This window comes from Silurus aristotelis (genome assembly GCF_946808225.1).
Source record: "Silurus aristotelis genome assembly, chromosome: 26".
In the NCBI taxonomy this organism is placed as follows: domain Eukaryota; kingdom Metazoa; phylum Chordata; class Actinopteri; order Siluriformes; family Siluridae; genus Silurus; species Silurus aristotelis.
In genome coordinates this window covers 3766109-3785300 of record NC_139599.1, presented here as the reverse complement: position 1 = coordinate 3785300, position 19192 = coordinate 3766109, and the positions used below count along the sequence as shown (strand labels likewise).

The 19192-nt window shown below is 36.9% G+C and overlaps 3 protein-coding genes across 3 annotated transcripts; 2 read left to right on the top strand and 1 right to left on the bottom strand.

Annotated features, from left to right (window-relative positions):
* Window positions 1–6130: 6130 nt before the first annotated feature.
* rnf224 (ring finger protein 224) lies at window positions 6131–10434 on the top strand. Its single transcript, XM_083531171.1, has 3 exons — window positions 6131–6443; window positions 7872–8085; window positions 9960–10434. Exons 2-3 carry the CDS (start codon window positions 7876–7878, stop codon window positions 10239–10241), a joined length of 492 nt encoding a protein of 163 aa, XP_083387297.1. The 5' UTR covers window positions 6131–6443; window positions 7872–7875; the 3' UTR covers window positions 10242–10434.
* Window positions 10435–10600: 166 nt separating this feature from the next.
* On the bottom strand, window positions 10601–16437 carry prpf4 (pre-mRNA splicing tri-snRNP complex factor PRPF4). The gene is made up of 14 exons (XM_083531117.1): window positions 16260–16437; window positions 15884–16071; window positions 14843–15029; window positions 14653–14740; window positions 14492–14571; window positions 14109–14202; window positions 13933–14027; window positions 13791–13849; window positions 13583–13706; window positions 12696–12785; window positions 12487–12609; window positions 12141–12248; window positions 11858–11976; window positions 10601–11059 (listed from the first exon to the last, which is right to left on the bottom strand). The coding sequence occupies exons 2-14, from the start codon at window positions 16044–16046 to the stop codon at window positions 10866–10868; spliced, it is 1524 nt and encodes a 507-aa protein (XP_083387243.1). The 5' UTR covers window positions 16047–16071; window positions 16260–16437; the 3' UTR covers window positions 10601–10865.
* A 316-nt stretch (window positions 16438–16753) lies between these two features.
* cdc26 (cell division cycle 26 homolog) lies at window positions 16754–18708 on the top strand. The gene is made up of 3 exons (XM_083531174.1): window positions 16754–16866; window positions 17167–17303; window positions 18279–18708. Exons 2-3 carry the CDS (start codon window positions 17223–17225, stop codon window positions 18444–18446), a joined length of 249 nt encoding a protein of 82 aa, XP_083387300.1. The 5' UTR covers window positions 16754–16866; window positions 17167–17222; the 3' UTR covers window positions 18447–18708.
* Window positions 18709–19192: the final 484 nt, after the last annotated feature.

The following is a 19192-nucleotide window of genomic DNA, read 5'->3' as shown; positions in this document are numbered from 1 at the left end:
AGCTTACATTACTGGTACTTATGTACCACTTATGTACCTTAAATCATTCATTATTTCAGGTGTTGTTGCATACTGTTGTATTCATACTAAAGATCTGACTGAAAAAAACTGCACTTCTGTTGATACCATTGATTTCGACGTGTTAAAAACATGAAAACGGTATAGTCAAAATATGTCATATGGTACGTAATTGCCATTTGTTTATGCTATGTCTTCTTTACTGTTTGTTCTGGATGGTATAAAGGGTATCGTTGGAGGCAAAGGTAAAGCCTCTGGTAAAATATCAACCCTATTCAAAAAAAAAGAATGAGAGCTGAGGGGGTGTTCCCACATCCACCATAGTGAATTGTGAAGAGAGGAATTGTGTTGTTGCAACAGTGTCTCCTGAAACAACTTCATGCAATCAATGTACACATACTGGTTGTTACACATTCCTGTTGGAAGACGACATTCCACAGTGCTGAGGGTAAACACAGCTCTCATTGATGATCACTGAAGGGTGTGCTAGTAACCTGAATTCAGTATTATGTCTATTTTTTGATTATGTAACCAGTAGTAATCGCTGTAAATCATTGTTTGATTTTGTATATCAGATTTTATATAATATCATAATTATATCATAAGATTGGTATGGGATTTTAATTCCACATTTATACCCAATTTATTGTTATAAGAACCTCAACTCTTCTTCGCAGATGTTCCACCAGATTTAGGAATGCATTTCAGGAGATTTGTTCTCATTCAGCCTCAAAGGTGTTAGTAAAGTCAGGTACTGATGTGAGTCAGCGTTCTAATTCATCCCAAAGGTGTTCAGTAGGGTTGAGGTCGAAGCTGTATAGCAGGCCACTCAAGATCTTCCCATGAAAGGTTTGTACACAGGGACATTGTCATGCTGGAACAGGTTTAGGCCTTCAAGTTCAAGTTAGAGCGGAAAATTGCAAAAAATTATACACCTGCTAGAATTGACCAGATTTGTGTGTATCACAAAAACCAAAAGCTGAAAATATTGCTTGATTTAGGTTGTAAGTATGTGTGGTGCATAACCTAATGTATCGTAGTTAATACCATCCCTGTAGAGAAACATGGCGGTGGCAGCATTATTGCCTGAGGACACTTTGAAAGTTCAAAATGTAACAGTGATCTGGAATAGGTTTTGTTCTGTTACTCTACAGTAGATTTGACTAAAGCGGTATCACTACACAGTAACACTCCTGTGCCTGATTCTTCATTAATTCTACATTCAGCTATTTAAACAGATGGGGTCATAGCTGAGTGGTTAAGGCAGTGGACTCCGGCTCCAAATGTTGTGAGTTCAAATCCCAGCCAAACAAAGCTGCCACTCATGGGCCCCTGAACAAGGCCCGTAATCCCATAGCTGCTCATTTGTATTAATTTTTTATCTCATTTTTGTATACAAATTGGATAACTGTATGTCTCTCTGCATAAGAGCATCTACCAAATGCCATAAATGTAAATGAGTAGATGAATTACTGGGTTGAACAATGCAGTCCTCAAGGGCTGGAGCCAATTAGATCCACTCACGATGAAGTGAAAGCCTTTAAGGATGACCCTAGGATGTCCTTCTTAGGGATCTCCACCAAGATCAGAACCAGCAGTGAAATCCTGTGACAATGTCAGAATTGCGGTGAAAAAAGAAGTTTAAAAAGTTTTAAAATCAGCATTTAACAGATAAAAAAAGCAAGATAAAAATGTTTATTTGGCACCTCTGCAAAAAAGCCAGATTGGATTATTCAGGCATTCTCTAGCATGTAACAAAGTACACCAGTTTCTAAATCACCTCACCGCATCTCATAACTCAGTCTAAAGGCATGTGTGGGCATCAGGAAACATTCCAACACATAGCTCAAGTAAAAACAAAACAAAAACAGAATGTATTTCATTCTGAAAGCAATTCTCATAATTTGATATAAATATTTAACTATTAATATCTGAGGCTTGGAAATCACCTTGATCCTGACCAGGTTCAAGCGGTTTGTAAAGATAAATGAATAATTCATTTAATCTGAAAATGGTTTCTATAAGGTAATTTTCTGATAAAGAACTTTGTAGTAGGATTCTACATAGAAACGTTTAAGGTTCCTATAGAAAAGCAAACCAATGGGGTTTCTAAGAGTTTATTCGCAAATAGATTTCAAAGTAGATGCTTGAGTCATAAACGACTTTCATTCTGTATAGAAGAAATTAAATAGAATTAAAAAATAAGGTGAGGTAAACCGGTACGAACGGCTTTGTTGGAAAGAGAACTGCCTTTATCTGATGCTTGCTGATTATCGCAGTATTGTACAGGGGCAGATGTTGGGCTCAGTGTGCATGCTGTGTGTTTTTGATAGAAAGACTTGAAAGAGCTGGAGGTGCTCTTTAAAGCAAAGAGGTTGTCATGGCGACGGCCAAACGAGCAAACACAAGAGGCAAAGGACAATGAAAGGTTAAGTGCTACAGCTCAGTGGTCACTGTTTGATGCGTGTGTGTGTGTGTGTGTGTGTGTGTGTGTGTGTGTGTGTGTGTGTGTGTGTGTGTGTGTGTGTGTGTGTGTGTGTGTGTGTGTGCTTGAGGCATAAATAGTTCACATAAAGTGATTTAACTTACAAATATTTCCAATAAGACCTAAACAATGTATCATGGAAACCAATCTGATCAACTAATTCTCACTGAAAGGCCAATGTCATTGTGTGGAATCAAGGAAACAATCAGTGTCACAGTGAGTCACGTCGTGCTTTCTGAGGGAGGGATTATAATTTCAAATCATGTGGTCGTGCTCGGTCCTGATTGTGGCAGGCCAAGAAATATTTAAAATCCTCTTACTTGAATGAGACTAACGTACACCATCATTTTATGGTCGATAAAAATGAGGAAATGATTTTACAAGAGCACAATGAACGAAGACACAAATACAAAATGCATTATGCAATTAAGTAATGAACTGTACCTGTTATGTGCGGTGTGTAAGGACATTAAGCAAACCTGGTTGATTCTGAAAATAATTCATAAGATTCACATGTTTTATGGTCAATAGAATTTCAAATTGGGCTACATTCAGTGATTAGGATGTTTGTTCAATTTAAAAATGCTGATGAAAGGATATGTAGTAGCTAACAGGTTCTGCTGGGAATTTCCGATTTTTACATTACTTATAGGATATAACTGACACATATTTATTGTTTATTTCTATTGTAATTATCCTTAAATAAAGCATGTTATTTATTTAATCTTTCTTCAAATTTATAAAAATATTTACATGTATTATATTGCTAAATATAATCCAAATATATTATTATATAATCATTTAAAAACTATATATATATATATATATATATATATATATATATATATATATATATATATATATATATATATATATATATATATAATTATTACACTTTAATTTCTAATCAGATAATCCAAAGGGTTTATTCACAGGTTCAGTGGCCTACAGCGCCTCTCTGCTTCCATCGAGTGGTTGAAAGTGGAATTGCATATAAAAACATAGAAAATTTATTTAAATTGTATTTTATTAATAATTGTAGTAACCACTGCCATAACGTGGCATTAGTGAAACATTTTTATATTGAAAGAATTCCTTATAACAGATTTATTCAATTGTTATGAGGTAATGATACATTTTTATAACCTACAGTATGTATAACTGGGCGATCATGCCCCACAGTCCCGCCCCTTAATTACGTCATCATTTAGGACGCCATTTTGGACAGGGATGTTTAATCCAACATGGTGGGAGAAATTGATGAAATTGGGGTGCTATTAGTATTTTACAATATGTATGTAAAATAAGGATAAAGGACATGTTTAATATAAATACACAACAGCGTATGTGCATGTCCGATATATATTTTACCCCAAGTAGCAATAAAATTATTAAAATACTTAATGAAAAAGTATGTTAATGTGTAAATCTATTTAACATCTCACGCTTAAAACATTGGCAAATCGTTTAGATTATTTAAAAAAAAAGTGTCATTCTTTTCATTCATTTTGTAATGATTTTGTGACCAAAAATTAAGAAAAAAATGTGAAAAAAGTTCTTGATGTGGTCAGGCATTTACGCATGTCAGTTATCTTTACATATATACACATATCCTTACTATTTTCTGAATTAGAAAATGTAATGCTAAAGAAATTACTATTATTGTTGATTGCAATTATTAAATAAGTTACTCATTTATGAGCAAAATGCAGCTTGTCCGAAAAGAAACCTTAAAAAATATTCCCATGTTGGGAAGTAAATGTAATTCGTTACTGTACTTAAGTAGCTTTAAGTATTTGTATTTTACTCATGTGTTTCCGTTTACGGGCTTTTACTTTAATTTTACTACATTTTAAAGTCAGATATCTTACTTTTTACTCAACTACAATGTGGGAAATCAGTTGTTAACAAGCCACCAATCGGGTTTAAGCGGTTTGAACTGGTTTTGATTGGCACTTGGTGGTATCTATGTCAAGTCAAGTCAGGTCAAGTTTATTTCTATAGCACTTATTACAACAGACATTGTCTCAAAGCAGCTTTACAGAAATCAACAGTTAAGGTGAATGGTGTTTATTTATCCCTGATGAGCAGCCATGGCAACTGTGGCAAGGAAAAACTCCCTCAGATGTTATGAGGAAGAAATCTTGAGAGGAACCAGACTCAAAAGAGGAACCCGTCCTCATTTGGGTAACATCAAGAGTTTGATCATAAATCTTTCAACAATACAGAACATTGAAGAGTGAGAACTAACATGAGCACTGGAGTGTGTGATTATAAGTAATGTTCTTTCTACAGTCTTATACAGTCTTTATGGTTATAAAACTAGGAGCTACCGAGCAACTAATAAAATAGCTCAACATTTGTGATCATCACAGATCCAACACCAGCTAGTAGCACGAACATACAGTTCAGCGTCAGTTCAACAGCAAGCAAAACATTTTGAGAGAAATGATGGAACTTGAAACTCCAGACTCGAAATCGCTACAACACATCACCTTGTTTGCATGATTTTTTTGAAGTAGTTGAAAAGAAGGATTTGGGCTCATGATAATTGTAATAGAAATCAATTAGTGTTTGACTCATTAATATCATTCTATTAATAGATCTGTGTGTTGAGAGAAACATTAGTCTTTTCACATAAACTGAGTTAAATAAGCAGAGTCATGTGACAAAAAATTATAATAGGAACATTATACTATAATAAATCGTAGTACTTTGAAAACTTAAGTACATTTGAAGGCAAAAACGTCTGTAGTTTTACTCAAGTGAAAAGGGACACTTTTTATATTTCAGTCATATTTTCCTGAGTAAATCTCTACTTTTACTCAACGACATGGTTTGTTTCATTGTTTCATCCACCACTGAAAATGGCTGAGATTTTTCTTAGATTCTATCTTTATTATGGTTCAAAAGAAGGATTGTTGATGAATTGATTATTTCCAGAGAAATCTAATTATTCAAGCAGACAAAAACAAAACCAACAGCATTTTGCCATCAACATTTTGGAGGCAGTTATAGGCAAAATGTGCTTTCATTGTAAAAGATGTAGACTTTAAAGGAACTAGGGCTCAGTCACCATTTCTTCAGACTGAAACATGGCCCATAGGCCACAGCCAATGAAGGTCAAGTTTCCAAGGCCTTTATTGTGGTGCTTGTAAGGTGATAGACCTTCAGGCTTACATTTTCCTTCCCGACCAAACTGATCTCTGGTCAGGTATCTATACAGGTGTTTTAGTCTAAGTTTTAGAATCATGGCTGATCCTGGAACAGAGCAGCTTACAGAGAGAACAGCATTTGCAGCCTCATTGCTGTAACATGAGCTGGCTTTTCACCTACTTTAGAAAGCTGATACATAAGCCACCAGACATGTGTTACTCTCCTGCCAGCTGATATTGGATCGGGTTTTATGGGTCTTCTCCTAACCATGGTGATTACAAGCACAGTAGTGGATTTGGTTAAGTTCCAGTATTAATATTAAATCAAGGGTAGCCTTGACGTAGCTCATGGAAATGAATAAAAAAAGGAACACAGCTTTACTATACTTTCCAACAAAACAATAATATAACAGACTCAAATCTGTGTTTGTGTGTATATGAGTGTGTACGCGCTCATGTGTGTAAGGTGTAGGTGCACAATGACAGATAGGCTTTAAATATTAAACAGTAAGGAAGCACACGGTTTGTCCTTTGTGCTAAAGACTCCAAAGTGGTTTGAACAGACAACAACGACAGAGCCAGACTTAATAGTAGTGGCTTCAGGGAGGGCGTTTGTAAGCCTTTGTATGAATGCAGATGATCGATCTTCAGCTGGGAAAAAAAAACGACACAATGAGGATTAATGAGGAAAGCAAGACTAGACGGTCGATAGTGGAAGCTAAAGTTGTGTCCATGCTGACGGCTCTGTGACATTAGAACCCAAAACAGTCTTTAAATCCTGATTGGTAAGACCAGACCCTATTCTAATATTATTTTTAAATTAATTTCATTAATATCATGCATTGAAAGCAATGAATAATCATTTTTTCATGAGGTTCTATATTGATTAACATAATACATATTAATTCATAATACAGAAGAAGACAATGTAATTATCATCATGGTTCTTTATTAACAACAAGCCTGACTGCATATAAAGGTTATATAGTGTTTTATTTTTAATGCATCAGTGAAATGCAATTGTGCATTTAACTATCGATATGTATATATATATATTTATTTATTTATTTATTTTTTCCTGCCAGAGTTTTCTTAAACTTTAAAAATGTTTTGGTCAAATGAGACAAAATATCAATAACTCAAAATCTGTTTAGTTTTATAGAAATATAGGGGGGAAAATGCACAATCCAAAATAGAACCCAAATAGAATAGAACCAAAATAGCAGAATGTAATAGGACATGTATGGGATATATATATATATATATATATATATATATATATATATATATATATATATATATATATATATATATATATATATATATATACATATATATATATACAAAACACATAAAGACTTGTGGACAGTGGTCTGTCTAAAAATCATTGTATGCTTTAATAGGCAAAGCTGAATAAAAAAACCAAACATAATAATAATTAAAGGTTTTTGATTAGTATGTAAAGAATGTAAAGCAGAAAACTGTAATTATTTTTGTAACTCAACTGTATGTCTAATTAAAATTGAACACATTTTATTCTGTTTCTTTCATTTATAGTGTTTTGGTGGATTTGGTGAAACAAACTGTCATACAACCATTGGGAAATTTGTTTTACTTACTGTAGAAACCCTTAAAATACAAAAAACTAGATACACACATAGATTTGTATGGACAAAGTTATAGCAGCTTATTAGAAGTTTTAACTGACAATAGAAAGTACAGTAAAGTAGGAAAATCAATAACTGTTATCAATAACAGGACAATGAAATTCGATGGCGTTGGTGTTCCATTATATGAGCTGTCTTAGAGTATTTTGTTTTGTATATTGCAAGTTCAAGGATGACAACAGACCTGCTACACTGGCTGGCTATTCTATGAGGTAAACCATACTGTACCATATTGTAAGAGTGTAATTAGTTAGTTGCCATAAACAGTGTGTGTGGTGAACTGAAGGTTCTGATAGGCAGATCAATTTAAACTAAATTTTATTCATAAAGCACATTTAAAACCAAAGAAGTTGCCCCAAATTATTTTAAATAAAAAAATATTAATTATAATCCATGGCATATAATACAACTAAAAATGTTGTTTTTTTCCAACATGCTTTTACCTGGTACATAAAATTCAAATGACCATGAAGAAGCAGGAGGTCTTATTCTTTGTAAGTCTGTCTGAATGGACTTTCTATCATGAACAACAAGCTATTCCTTCAGCAGGATGATGGAGGACGTGATCGCCGTGTCGGAGGCTCCAGCTGAGGATGATGAGGTGGCAGCTGCCCAATCCTCGAGAGACAGTCGAAAGCTTGACTGCATCATCTGTTACAGTGCTTACAACCTGGTAGAGAGGCTTCCACGGAAGCTTTACTGCGGCCATACTTTCTGCCAGGACTGCCTGAGACGACTAGATACAGTCATTAATGAGCAGGTTGGGATCGACAATTGTTGTGTTATTGCTTTGCTTTGAGAAATTGATTAGAGAAACAAGCAAGGTTTTGGGTGAACAGTAAAAAAATTAAGTGGAAAGATGAATAATACTATGGCAAAAATCTTTTAGTGGTTCTGATAGGAATTCTGGTTGCAAGGTTTATATTAGTGTTAGCAGAGTTGGACAAAGATACATAATATATGTATTTTAAAACTGTGTATTTAATAAACTATTAAAATTTCTTTTACAAGGGAGCATAAAATGTCTTCGCAAAACTTCCACCAATTGGCCTATTTCATAGTCAGTTGATTAAGTAAACAATGTTTGATAGCAACAGCTTTTTCTGGACGAGTCGCCCCAAATAAATCTGACATATGCCACCAGTTAACAGATCAAATATTCACACACATTTCCCTGTGATCTCTAAGATGAAGGTAATTTTAAAGTAACCAACAATTTAATGATTAACCGTTTGTGAAAGACTCATAATTGTATCCTAATTTAGTAACTTGGTGTTTGGTAACGAAGAGCTGCTTTGCAGCAGCAACACCGACTCAATGACAAACAAGTCATTCATAAGAAAACAACTGATGGTACCTGCGTTCATGGCTAGTTTCTAACTAATTATTCATTTGATTGTTAATAATAAATGTAATAATATATTGTGTCAATGGTATGCAAAATCATTATTCCAATAAACAGCTACTGCAATTAGGGAACAATATTCAGCAATCAAATATTTATTAATCAATCATTGGACTCCTATTTAAAAGCTGGCAGCCTGCAGGTTTCTCACCTTCACCACCTTCTTCCATACGGATCAATTTTCTGTTCTGATTTCAAGTCTGGATGAAATACTGAGTAGGCAGCGATCACAGGCCACATTTTATGATGTCATCATGTAGACTTCTTACAAAGTATTTTACAGTATTTTAAAACTACAAAAAAGATCTTTCTCCAAACTGTTTTCACAAAAGTCGAGGCACATAGGATTTCTGTGGATATGGTAGCATTAAATCTTCCCTTCACTTAAACTAGAAGACCCAAATCTGTGGGGTGGCATGGAAGATCTCCTGCTATAGAGCTCTGCCCTCAAGCTTACTGAAAAACCTTTGGGATGAATGTGCATGCTGACTACACCCCAGGCCTCCTCACCTCACCTACATCAGAGCCTGACTTTGCTGATACACTTAGAGCTGAATGTGAAACACAAAATCTAGTGGAATATCTTCCTAGAAGAATGGCGGTTATTATATCAGCAAATGTGGAATGGGATGTTTAAAAAACAAATACAAACCTTATGATTAGGTGTCCACAATGAAAAAACTCCTTTGAGAAGGAAAAGTCTTCAGGACAAAAGATTTTGCCTTTTCGGACAAGCGACATTTTTCCTATTAAAATCTGAAAAGAGCGATAAAGAGAGAGCAGTTTGTAGCTGCTATAATGTAAGTGATTACAGGAAATAACTTGTTTTCATGGATATTGAATAACAATAAATTGTAAGCATGAAATGATGTGTTGCTTAGGTGTAGTATTTAGTTTATTAAAACTATGCACACATTTAATTTCTTGTTGTGATCAGTAAAGCAATATTTTGTCCTGTTCTTTAGTTAATTGAAAGAATATCAGTAGCAAACCAGGAACCACTCTCAGTGCAAAATAATAAAGAAATCTAGTCACACCACTGCCTACAAGAGGTGGATTTGCATCCTGTTGTCATTCCTTACTTAAGTTCAAACTGTATACATTTGAAAGTGTAAATTACACTGTACCTAAAGGAAAGAATCAAATATGATAATGAGCCAAAAAGCAGAAATACTTATCAATATCTCAAGCCTAATGAATGTTTCTGACTCGTTTTTCCCCCCGTCCAGTTGTGGATCCCTTGTCCTCAGTGTCGGCAGAACACTCCTGTACCCCGAGGAGGCGCCGTTGGCCTGGACCTGGACCTGGCTGCTTTTTTGGGTGTCAAAGCTGAGGTGGAGAACCAGCGAAGCAGCCCACAAAAACCCCCTCTGGAGACCAAGTTGTCGTTTGTTAAGCAGCCAATCACAGATCAGCCTCTGTCTGCTTGGCCCAACATGGCGCTGAACGAGCCTCGTTTCCAAATGAGCCCCTGCTGTAGACACTGCCGCTTCTGCTGCTGGTGGTGTTAGAACAAGAACATCCTGTATGTGCACAATGCAGATCTTTGAGAGAAAAAAACCTTGAGAAAGGACCTTTCTAAATGGAAGCTTGGTTCATCATCACTGAAACATCTTGAATAGCATATAGTGGTTGGGAAAATAAAAAAAAATGGACAAAAGGTCAAATCAGACTGGATTTACTGCTACCACTGTTTTTAAAAATGTAAAAAAATCTGCAAGGGAACAGGAAAGTTAAATCCAGTTTTAGTCCTTTACAGAGCAATGAACAATCCAGTGAGCAGTTTTGAGCTGTAAGATGTGCTCTATCGTGTGTGGCATCAGATAACTGGAACTCAAGACCTCCACAAAGACGAGACAGGACAAGTAACTGCATTAATGTTTTTAATAAAAACAAAGAGGTCAATGGAGAGACATAAAAAGCTGAATAAAGCTTGCAAAATACGTTCAAAGATGTCTGAAATAGCATCAATGCTGTTGGGTACGAAAAAAACAAAAATGAGAGAGAGATAACAAAAAACAAACAAATCTGGGACTCAAACATAATCAGATTATAAAGATTCAGATTTGACTGGAATGATGTTCTTTTTCCAAAATCAAGATTATGAACTACACAAACAGACCACGCCATCATCTTCAATCAGCCACCCATAGTTTGAAGGTGCGATCATATGAGCAGGTTGCAATGAGCTGTCCATCAGGAGACAGGTCCAGTCCCATCACTTTCCCTTCATGTCCTGCCAAGGTCTTCAGAGGAGACCATCCAGGGTGAGTCCACACTTTTGCCATGCTGTCATAAGCACCCGTTAGCAAGTAATGACCGTCTGTAGCTGGAAAACAAAGTGCGGGGGGGAAAGTATAAACAGAAAGACTCGAAAGCGATGCCTCCACTGCCAACAAATATCCTTCATAGTGATGCTGAACTATTACAGATATTAACCCCAGGAATTCCTGAGAATCCAAAAGGACCCCGTTTGCCACTTTGTGGGCAATTATATATTACATCACGTGCTGTTAAAGCCTTAAATCTGATTGGTTAAAAAGTTCAATACACTTTTATTTGTGAAACAATTAAAAAAATGGACATTGTCCCAAAGAAAAATTGTATCAATTGTGAATATAAATTTTAGCATCATACATCAGTCCCTGAACATGTACCCCCATGTTGGTGATGGCGGCAAGGAAAAAAAGACCCCGAGATGGTACGAGGAAGAAACCTTTAGAGAAATTGGACTCAAAAGGAAAGCCATCTTCATCCTCAAAAAATTTGTTGCAAAGTTTTTTCCTTTGAGATTCTGGAAAGAGTCTCGTATGTCAACACTTTTCACTATAACAAAGACAAGTGGTGCTTTTTTGTCTTATTGGAAGAAATAAAACACTCCAGGAAGTGCTGGAAATTAATAGTGACTCCGATTTATGCGTCACTTTCCTGTAACAGCATGCCATCGAGTGCTTTATTATGTATATCATATATCTGAGAGCAATAATAAAGAAAATCCAGTGTTAACAATGTATGGTATTCGTTTAACGACCAAATATACTCATAATGGACTTTGAAAGTAGGGGGTGGGGGACATTTTGAACACTGATCTCAGATGATCTTTACCATCTACTTTCCAGACACTTACGCTGAAACTTGACAGAGGACACCAGGTTCTGGTGAGCGGGGATGGTGTAAATGCACTTCCGTTTCCGCAGGTCCCACACTTTACATGTGTTGTCGCCACTCCCTGTAGCCACGTGAAAGCTGCACCACACACAGACACACACACACACACACACACACCCACACCCACACCCACACCCACACCCACACACACACACACACCCACACACACACCCACACACGTCATTCTTTTGGATTCCGAACAGAATTCCGTACCAATTTTCGTTTATTTTCGATTCTTTTACCCATTCGGGGAGAAGTCGATTGCGTAGACCTCTCGGAAGTGACCTTCCAGGAACATGACACAGCGACCGGTCCTCAGGTCCCATATGCGACCAAACGAATCCAGACCGCTGGAAGTGAAGTGATTAGAGAGATGAGAACTGATATTTGTGTATAGCTATTTCTAGACATAATTCTGAACTCTAGTAGAAGAAGCCAGGCTACATGTTGGTGTAATTATTATACTGTAAATAATGACATATCAATTAAAAACCATGTGATTTTCTTTCCTTTTTTCCATTAGTGTACTTGAATATTTGTCAGTAAAGCGTTAACATCAGTGCTCAATACCATTAAAAAAAATCTCACCCAGTTCCTGCTAAGGAGCCATCGGGATGGAAATGCAAGTCATGAACACCTTTACTATGGCCTTCCTGGTGAAGAATCTCCTCCTGGACCTCCAGATCCCACAGACGCCACGAGTTATCATAGCTAAAAGTGGTGGGACTGGTATTAGCAACACTACGTAACTTTGTGTAGCCATAAAATGGACACTTTATAGTTAAGGAGTTTCTTACCATGTTGTGCCCAGAAAGCGACCAGAAGGATGCCACGTTACACGAGCCACCCGCATGAAGTGACCCTCGATGTCTGCAACGGGCTCATCACTGCAGAGATACGAGTTAATAAAACCTTTACTGAAGATGCAGTTAGGACAAGTGTGTGTGGTGATCTGGGGAAACCTAACAGGCATAACGTTATGACCACCGACAGGTGAAGTGAAGAACACTGATATATTTATTAGGTAGCAAGTGAACATTTTGTCCTCAAAGTTGAGTGTTAGTAGCAGGAGAAATGGGAAAGCGTAAGGATGTGAGTGAGTTTGACGAGGGCCAAATTGTGACGTCTAGACGACTGGGTCAGGGCTTCTCCAATGTTCCTGATCTGCAGTGGTCAGTATCTATTAAAAGTGGTACGAGGAAGGAACGGTGGTGAACCGGTGACATGGTCGTGGGCGGCTGAGGCTCATTGATGCATGTGGGGAGCAAAGGCTGGTCCGTGTGGTCCGATCCAACAGACGAACTTCTGTAGCTCAGATTGCTGAAGAAGTTCATGCGGTTGATGCTCAAAGGTTTAAGCAGCAAAAAGGGTATCAACACTATATTAGACAAGTGGTCATAATGTTATGCCTGATCAGTGGCATATTATATATATTTGACATTTTATATATTTTAACATATATCTTTTTACAACACGTTTAATTATACGTCTAAATATCCTATATTATCAAATGTATTGGGACACTGGAATTCTCCAGCCATATGTGGTTCTTTTCCAAACTGTTACCACAACGTTGGAGACGATTGTATAGGACACCTTTAGATGCGGTAGCGTTTAATTTTCCCCTTCATTTGAACTAGGAGATCCAAATCTGTTCCAGCATTACAGAAACACACACACAAACCTGTTTAAACTCCACAGCTTAACAGATCCGTCTGCGGCACAGGAGGCCATGTTGACGTCTGACTCGTCCAGAGTGAGCGTGGCTTGTGGATGAAAGCAGACTGCTCCAACATTGGTATTATGACCTGAATTTAAAATGAATTCAGAAAATTACTCATGGGGGAAAAAAATAAAAAATTGTTGGTGCAATTAAAGGACTACTTACTTACCTCTTAATGTGCGGACGAGGCTGCAGTCTGGAATGTTCCAGAGTTTGCACAGGCCACTCCTAATTAACACACAGTACAGTTATTCAATAAGAAAATGACACCAATTAAGGTGCAAAAAAAACTCACAACTTGCCAAACTCACCATGATGCGGTGACTAATAGTTTGGAGTTCGGGCTGAACTGGCAGTAGGATATCGGACGATCGTCTCCGATCTGACTGCAGAAGTTATTCAGGTTCTGATGGGAAATGTAAACAATGGGGTAAATTAAAGTCCAGTGAAGGTGCTGCTTTTCTTGAGAATGGAGATATCAGCTCACCCTGAGTGTCTTGTGAAGCTCTTGCTGTCGTACAGTGCGTGTAGATTCAGGAATCTCTCTCAAAGCGTGAGCAGCGTTCAGCCTCTCCGCAGCCCTGAAAGAAATCCTCAGAATTAGACCCAGTTCAAGATATTGAGAGAAGATATTACATACGCAAAAAATGGTTCTAAAGATCCAGACTTCATATAAATGATTATAATACTGCGTTCAATTGTTTTAAAAAAGAAGAAAAAAAATTAACCGCAGTAGAGACAACATTCACATTAAGCTATTTTGACTTTTAACCTTTTTTTTTTTATTTATATTTAACATTTGAAACAAGAAAAAACACAAACACAATACATGGCATTCTTTGCATTTTTACTGGAAAAAGCTGTTCTTACTTGGGCAGTGAGTATTTGGCCAGCCAGATACGTGCCTCCTTCAGGGTGATGGGACCCTCGTGGTACCACGTCTGCTGAGACTGAACAAGAAACAGCGCTAAACTTTGACAGCCTGAGAATTAATATTAACCATAAACCAAATAAGAAGCGAAAATACATACGTCTTCTTTGGCCCGCTTCGCTTTCTCTTCATCCTTTTTCGATTTCTTTAGAGCATCCGGACCCACAACAGACAAAATATTCCTCAATCTGTAAAAAAAAAAAAAGGAATGTGTTCGTTCATAAATGGATTAATGGTTAATGGATACAAACGTCGTTAAAGCCAAAGATATAAAAAGAACAAGACCACACCTCTCACGCCTTTCAGCTGGGCCCTCGCCGAACAGCGTGATCGGCTCTCCGAGGGCACGCAGGCATGCTTTGACTTCGGTATCGTCAGTAGAGACTGTGATCTGTCTTGCTCTTTTTCTGCGCTCGAACTCAGCCAGTACCTCAGCCTGACGCTCGCTCACACGCTCCTCCATCTCCATGGACTCCCCTGAAAATGTTCACAGAAAGACATTCGAAAAAAGTTTCGAGAAATAAATAATGGTCAAAAGTCTTATTAGATGTTATTATGCTTACATGAGGAGGCGGGATGTTGACACGGCATGTTATTTTAACACATCAGATGGCACTGATATAATCATATACTTTTGTTCTCTCTTTTTATTAATATTACAATTTGCTGGTGCACCTGTACAGTTACTTATGTATCTTTCCACCTGTCCCAAAAAACTGTTACCTTGTTAAAGCACCTTTACGTGCATTTCTCAGATTCCCACCTGACTGCACTGCAGAAAACAGTGTATCACAGGGTTTTTATTTAATTTTATTTAAATAATAATTTTACTCTCTTTCCCATAGTAATCCTTTAATTTAACCTCATTAGATTACATTACAGTCTCCCTTTGGGATTAATAAAGTTCTCTCTCGCTCTCACTCTCTCCCCCATCCATCCATCAATCTCACCATTATTGCCAAGTATTATGGGTTGCATGTACAAGGAATGTGCATGGTGTCCTGGTGCCATACAACCAGCCATCCACCTATTGATCTATCTATTAATCCATCTATTCATCCATTCATTCACTATTCTTTGATCCAGCCACCCATCTGTCTGTCTATCTACCCAGCCAAACATCCATCCATCCATCCATCCTTTGATCCATTCACCAATCGATCTACCATCTAACCATCTATGTATCAATTTATCCACATTTTTAATTGATTATCTCCATAATCTCTGAAATGTATTCAAGAAACTGAGATCCTGGTAATCTGGAAAATTTATCCCATCCAAATAAAGACCTCAAATAGAGAAGCTGTCATTCCATTCAGTGGAACACTTACCACTGGAGATGTTAATATTCCCAGCCTCAATTGCGGCCTTAATAGCATCCTTCCCAGATAAACCGGCTTCATTACGGGCAAGACGCTCCTTCTCTTTTTCCTCAATACTTCCATAGTAGATTCGAGTCTTTTTCACCAAAGGGGCTTCGTCTTCATCCGACATCGTTCAAACGGCTCAGTTGCTTTTACTAAGTCAAAAGAAAACGAACGTGAAGCAACATAATCAGTTTGTTTTTAAAGCAATGTTTTTCAAGAAGAAATTGGGAGAGTTATTAAAATTATAAATAGAAGAGTTCTTTCATTTCTTTGGAGGCTCGTGCATCAAAAACAAACACTGAAAAATGTATGAAAAAAAGTACAAATAATTATCACTCACCGGCAAAACGAAGTAGCTAAAAAAAGAACTAACTGATCTTTATATCTACTACAAATAAATTTTCATTACTGGTGGACGTATTTTGAAAGAATTTTTTTTAGTGAGGTAACTATAAGTGCACGACGAAAACCGCCGCCATTTTTTGTGTCGCGAAGAAAAGACGTCATAAACGTTTCCGTCGCAGCGATGACGTTTTTTATTTTGCGCTGTTACATTTAACTTGTACTGTATAACATTCAAAAAATAACAAATAACAAATGCACGTGTTTTGTTTTATTTTATTAAAATATAAACGATGTCGAAAGATTTACGTGTTTTGTTTTATTTAAAAAAAAATGTACAATTAATATGTTTTGTTTTATTCTATAAAAATGTGGAAAAAATGTTTTATTTTATAAAAAAAAGAGTTTGCGACAAATAAATGTTTTTTGTTTTATTTTATCAAAAGATTTGTGACACATAAACGTGCTTTCACAAAATTGTAAAGATTTCTCGCAAAAGTAAATAAACACAGAAACGATTTAGAAAACTACACAGAAGGAAAACTACATTTCCCAGAAATCCAATGTGAACTTCCGGTTAAGAGAAAAAAAATCCGCCAACTCGGGTAAGCGTGCGCAAATACAAGGCGTTTTAAATGTTTTTTTAAATATATTTTATATGAATGTTAAATTTAGTAAAATACTAAAATACACAATTCCCTACAAAATACATACATTTCTAAAATTTTATGTTTGTATTCTGAACATTTATCCTGTTGATTGAGCTAGCTAGCTAGGGTACAACAACAGACTGCATGTTAGAGCTGATGTTCTTCTTCCAGGAACACAGTTATGACTTAATTAAATAGAACTGTGTTGCACATTACTCTAAAGTTACTATTTATCCACTTGCATTGTATTTCCAGGAGGTATGGGCTGTCTCTTATTATTTTAAAATTTATTTAAGCCTATAAACAAAACGATGCTTCGCCGAAAACCAACTCGTCTGGAGCTGAAGCTGGATGATACCGAGGAGTTTGAGAGTGTGAAGAAAGAGCTGGAGGTGTGTAGTGATGCTCTGTTACTCCTAATAATGAAAATAAGGTTTACATCCGGGTTCTCTGGTTTTCTTCCAGTGACTAATAGGTGGGATGTAACTAGTGATGGGAAGATCAGATCATTTTGATCTTTTTTTTTATTTATTTTTTTAATCATTTAATTATTTTGATCAGAAATAAAATAAAAAGTTACATTTTCAATATGCAAATCCCCAAACACGTCTACATACACGACCTTTAACTACAGTTCCAATTATGAAAATATGAAGATGCAGCTAAGGACAAATTATGATCACAATGAGTTGCTCATATCTTCTGGTCTGTGACTTTCAGTCACTTGACTCCCATAAATATTGGAATGCTGCATCTGCAAAGCCATCATCATTGTGGATGATCACACACACACACACACACACTTCACAAATAGACTTGGTAACAGTTTCTTCCCTCAAGCCATCAGGCTCCTCAACACACACAGAACTGAACTATCACTCACACACACCCCCTCAACTGTGTGTTACTGAACTGTTACAAACTCAAACTTGAAAACAAAACACACTCAAATACTAAACACAATTCATACACATCCTTGTCTAGAGCACCTCCCATATTATAACTGTTTACATGCTGTTTTGTAAATGTCGTCTCAATTCATTGTGTACTGCATCAGCTATAGACTTCTTGACTTGACAATAATGTCACGATTTGGAAAAACCTGATCTATTGCATAGTGTAGCGTCTATATGAGTCATGTGACAAAAGAACGAACGACTCGGAACCAGAGGACTTATGAGATGAACATGCAGAACCTACAGAGATACAATGCTTTGCTCATGTGTGTCCAGTAGACGATGAGTGAATCACTTTTTGAGACGACTCTTTCTTCTGAGTCAAATGAAAGACTCTTTTAAAATGAACGAATCGTCACTATTGGACTCTTGTGGCCATGCCCTTTATTCATCACACTTTTTTTGATACAGAGCCGAAAGAAACAGCGAGACGAAGTGGACGTGGTCGGTGTTACACCCAGCGAGATGAGCACTTCGGACGGAAAAACCCGAGAGCAAACCATCCACGAGCGAATAGGATACAAACCTCATCCGAAGTCAAACACACTACCGTCTTTCTTCGGGAACCTCCAGTTCTGAGTAAATGAACGAACCCAGGAAAAAAACGACACATCTTAGGCGTGTTCTGCATCGGTGCTGTTTTGATTGAAAACTGTTCTTAGTTGTAAAGTTTGGAACCCAGAGCCACTCCATGCTGAAGCTTTTTGTAATCAGTTCTAATAATGATTAGAAATAAATTGAATGTACATACATGCCTGCCTAACAGCTTCTTCTGAAGGGGACTAATGTGGCCTTGACTGAGAAATGATTATATAATATGATATTAAAGAGGTCTGACTTCGAGTCTCAGGAGTAATTTTTTTTATATTATATAATACTCACACTGTAATCATGCATCTTATCATTATCATTTATTCCACAGAACTTCCAAATTCACAAATTTGATTGTCCAGAAGTTTTTTTTCCCCTCTGCACGCAGCTGTAACTGTGTTTTTATAGAAACAGTGGTAAACTCACTTTACCCTGAGTGCTAGCTAATGCTCTGGGTTACTGATCGGAAGGTTGGGAGTTCAAACCTCAGTATTGCCAAGCTGCCACTCTTGGGGCCCTTGAGTGAGGCCCTTAACCCTCTGTGCTCCTGGGAATACTGCAGTCTGACCCCAGCTTCCTAACATCACTAGGATATGCAAGGGGAAATACCCATTTCAAATATATGAGGCGGCATCATAAAGGTCAAAACTAGTTTTGTAGTAACACGCCAACAGATGGCAGCACGAGCCTGCACGCGCAGTCAAAGGAAGCACCGAACTTAAGTCAGTGTGCCA

Coding starts and splice junctions, on each gene's coding strand:
- rnf224 (XM_083531171.1), top strand. CDS start 7,876: ATGATGGAGGACGTGATCGCCGTGTCGGAGGCTCCAGCTGAGGATGAT. Junction 8,086..9,959: donor ATACAGTCATTAATGAGCAG/GTTGGGATCGAC, acceptor CCCCCCGTCCAG/TTGTGGATCCCTTGTCCTCA.
- prpf4 (XM_083531117.1), bottom strand. CDS start 16,046: ATGTCGGATGAAGACGAAGCCCCTTTGGTGAAAAAGACTCGAATCTAC. Junction 14,203..14,491: donor GCCAAATACTCACTGCCCAA/GTAAGAACAGCT, acceptor GATTTCTTTCAG/GGCTGCGGAGAGGCTGAACG. Junction 11,060..11,857: donor GTCCTCTGTCAAGTTTCAGC/GTAAGTGTCTGG, acceptor TTTGTTTTCCAG/CTACAGACGGTCATTACTTG.
- cdc26 (XM_083531174.1), top strand. CDS start 17,223: ATGCTTCGCCGAAAACCAACTCGTCTGGAGCTGAAGCTGGATGATACC. Junction 17,304..18,278: donor GTGTGAAGAAAGAGCTGGAG/GTGTGTAGTGAT, acceptor TTTTTGATACAG/AGCCGAAAGAAACAGCGAGA.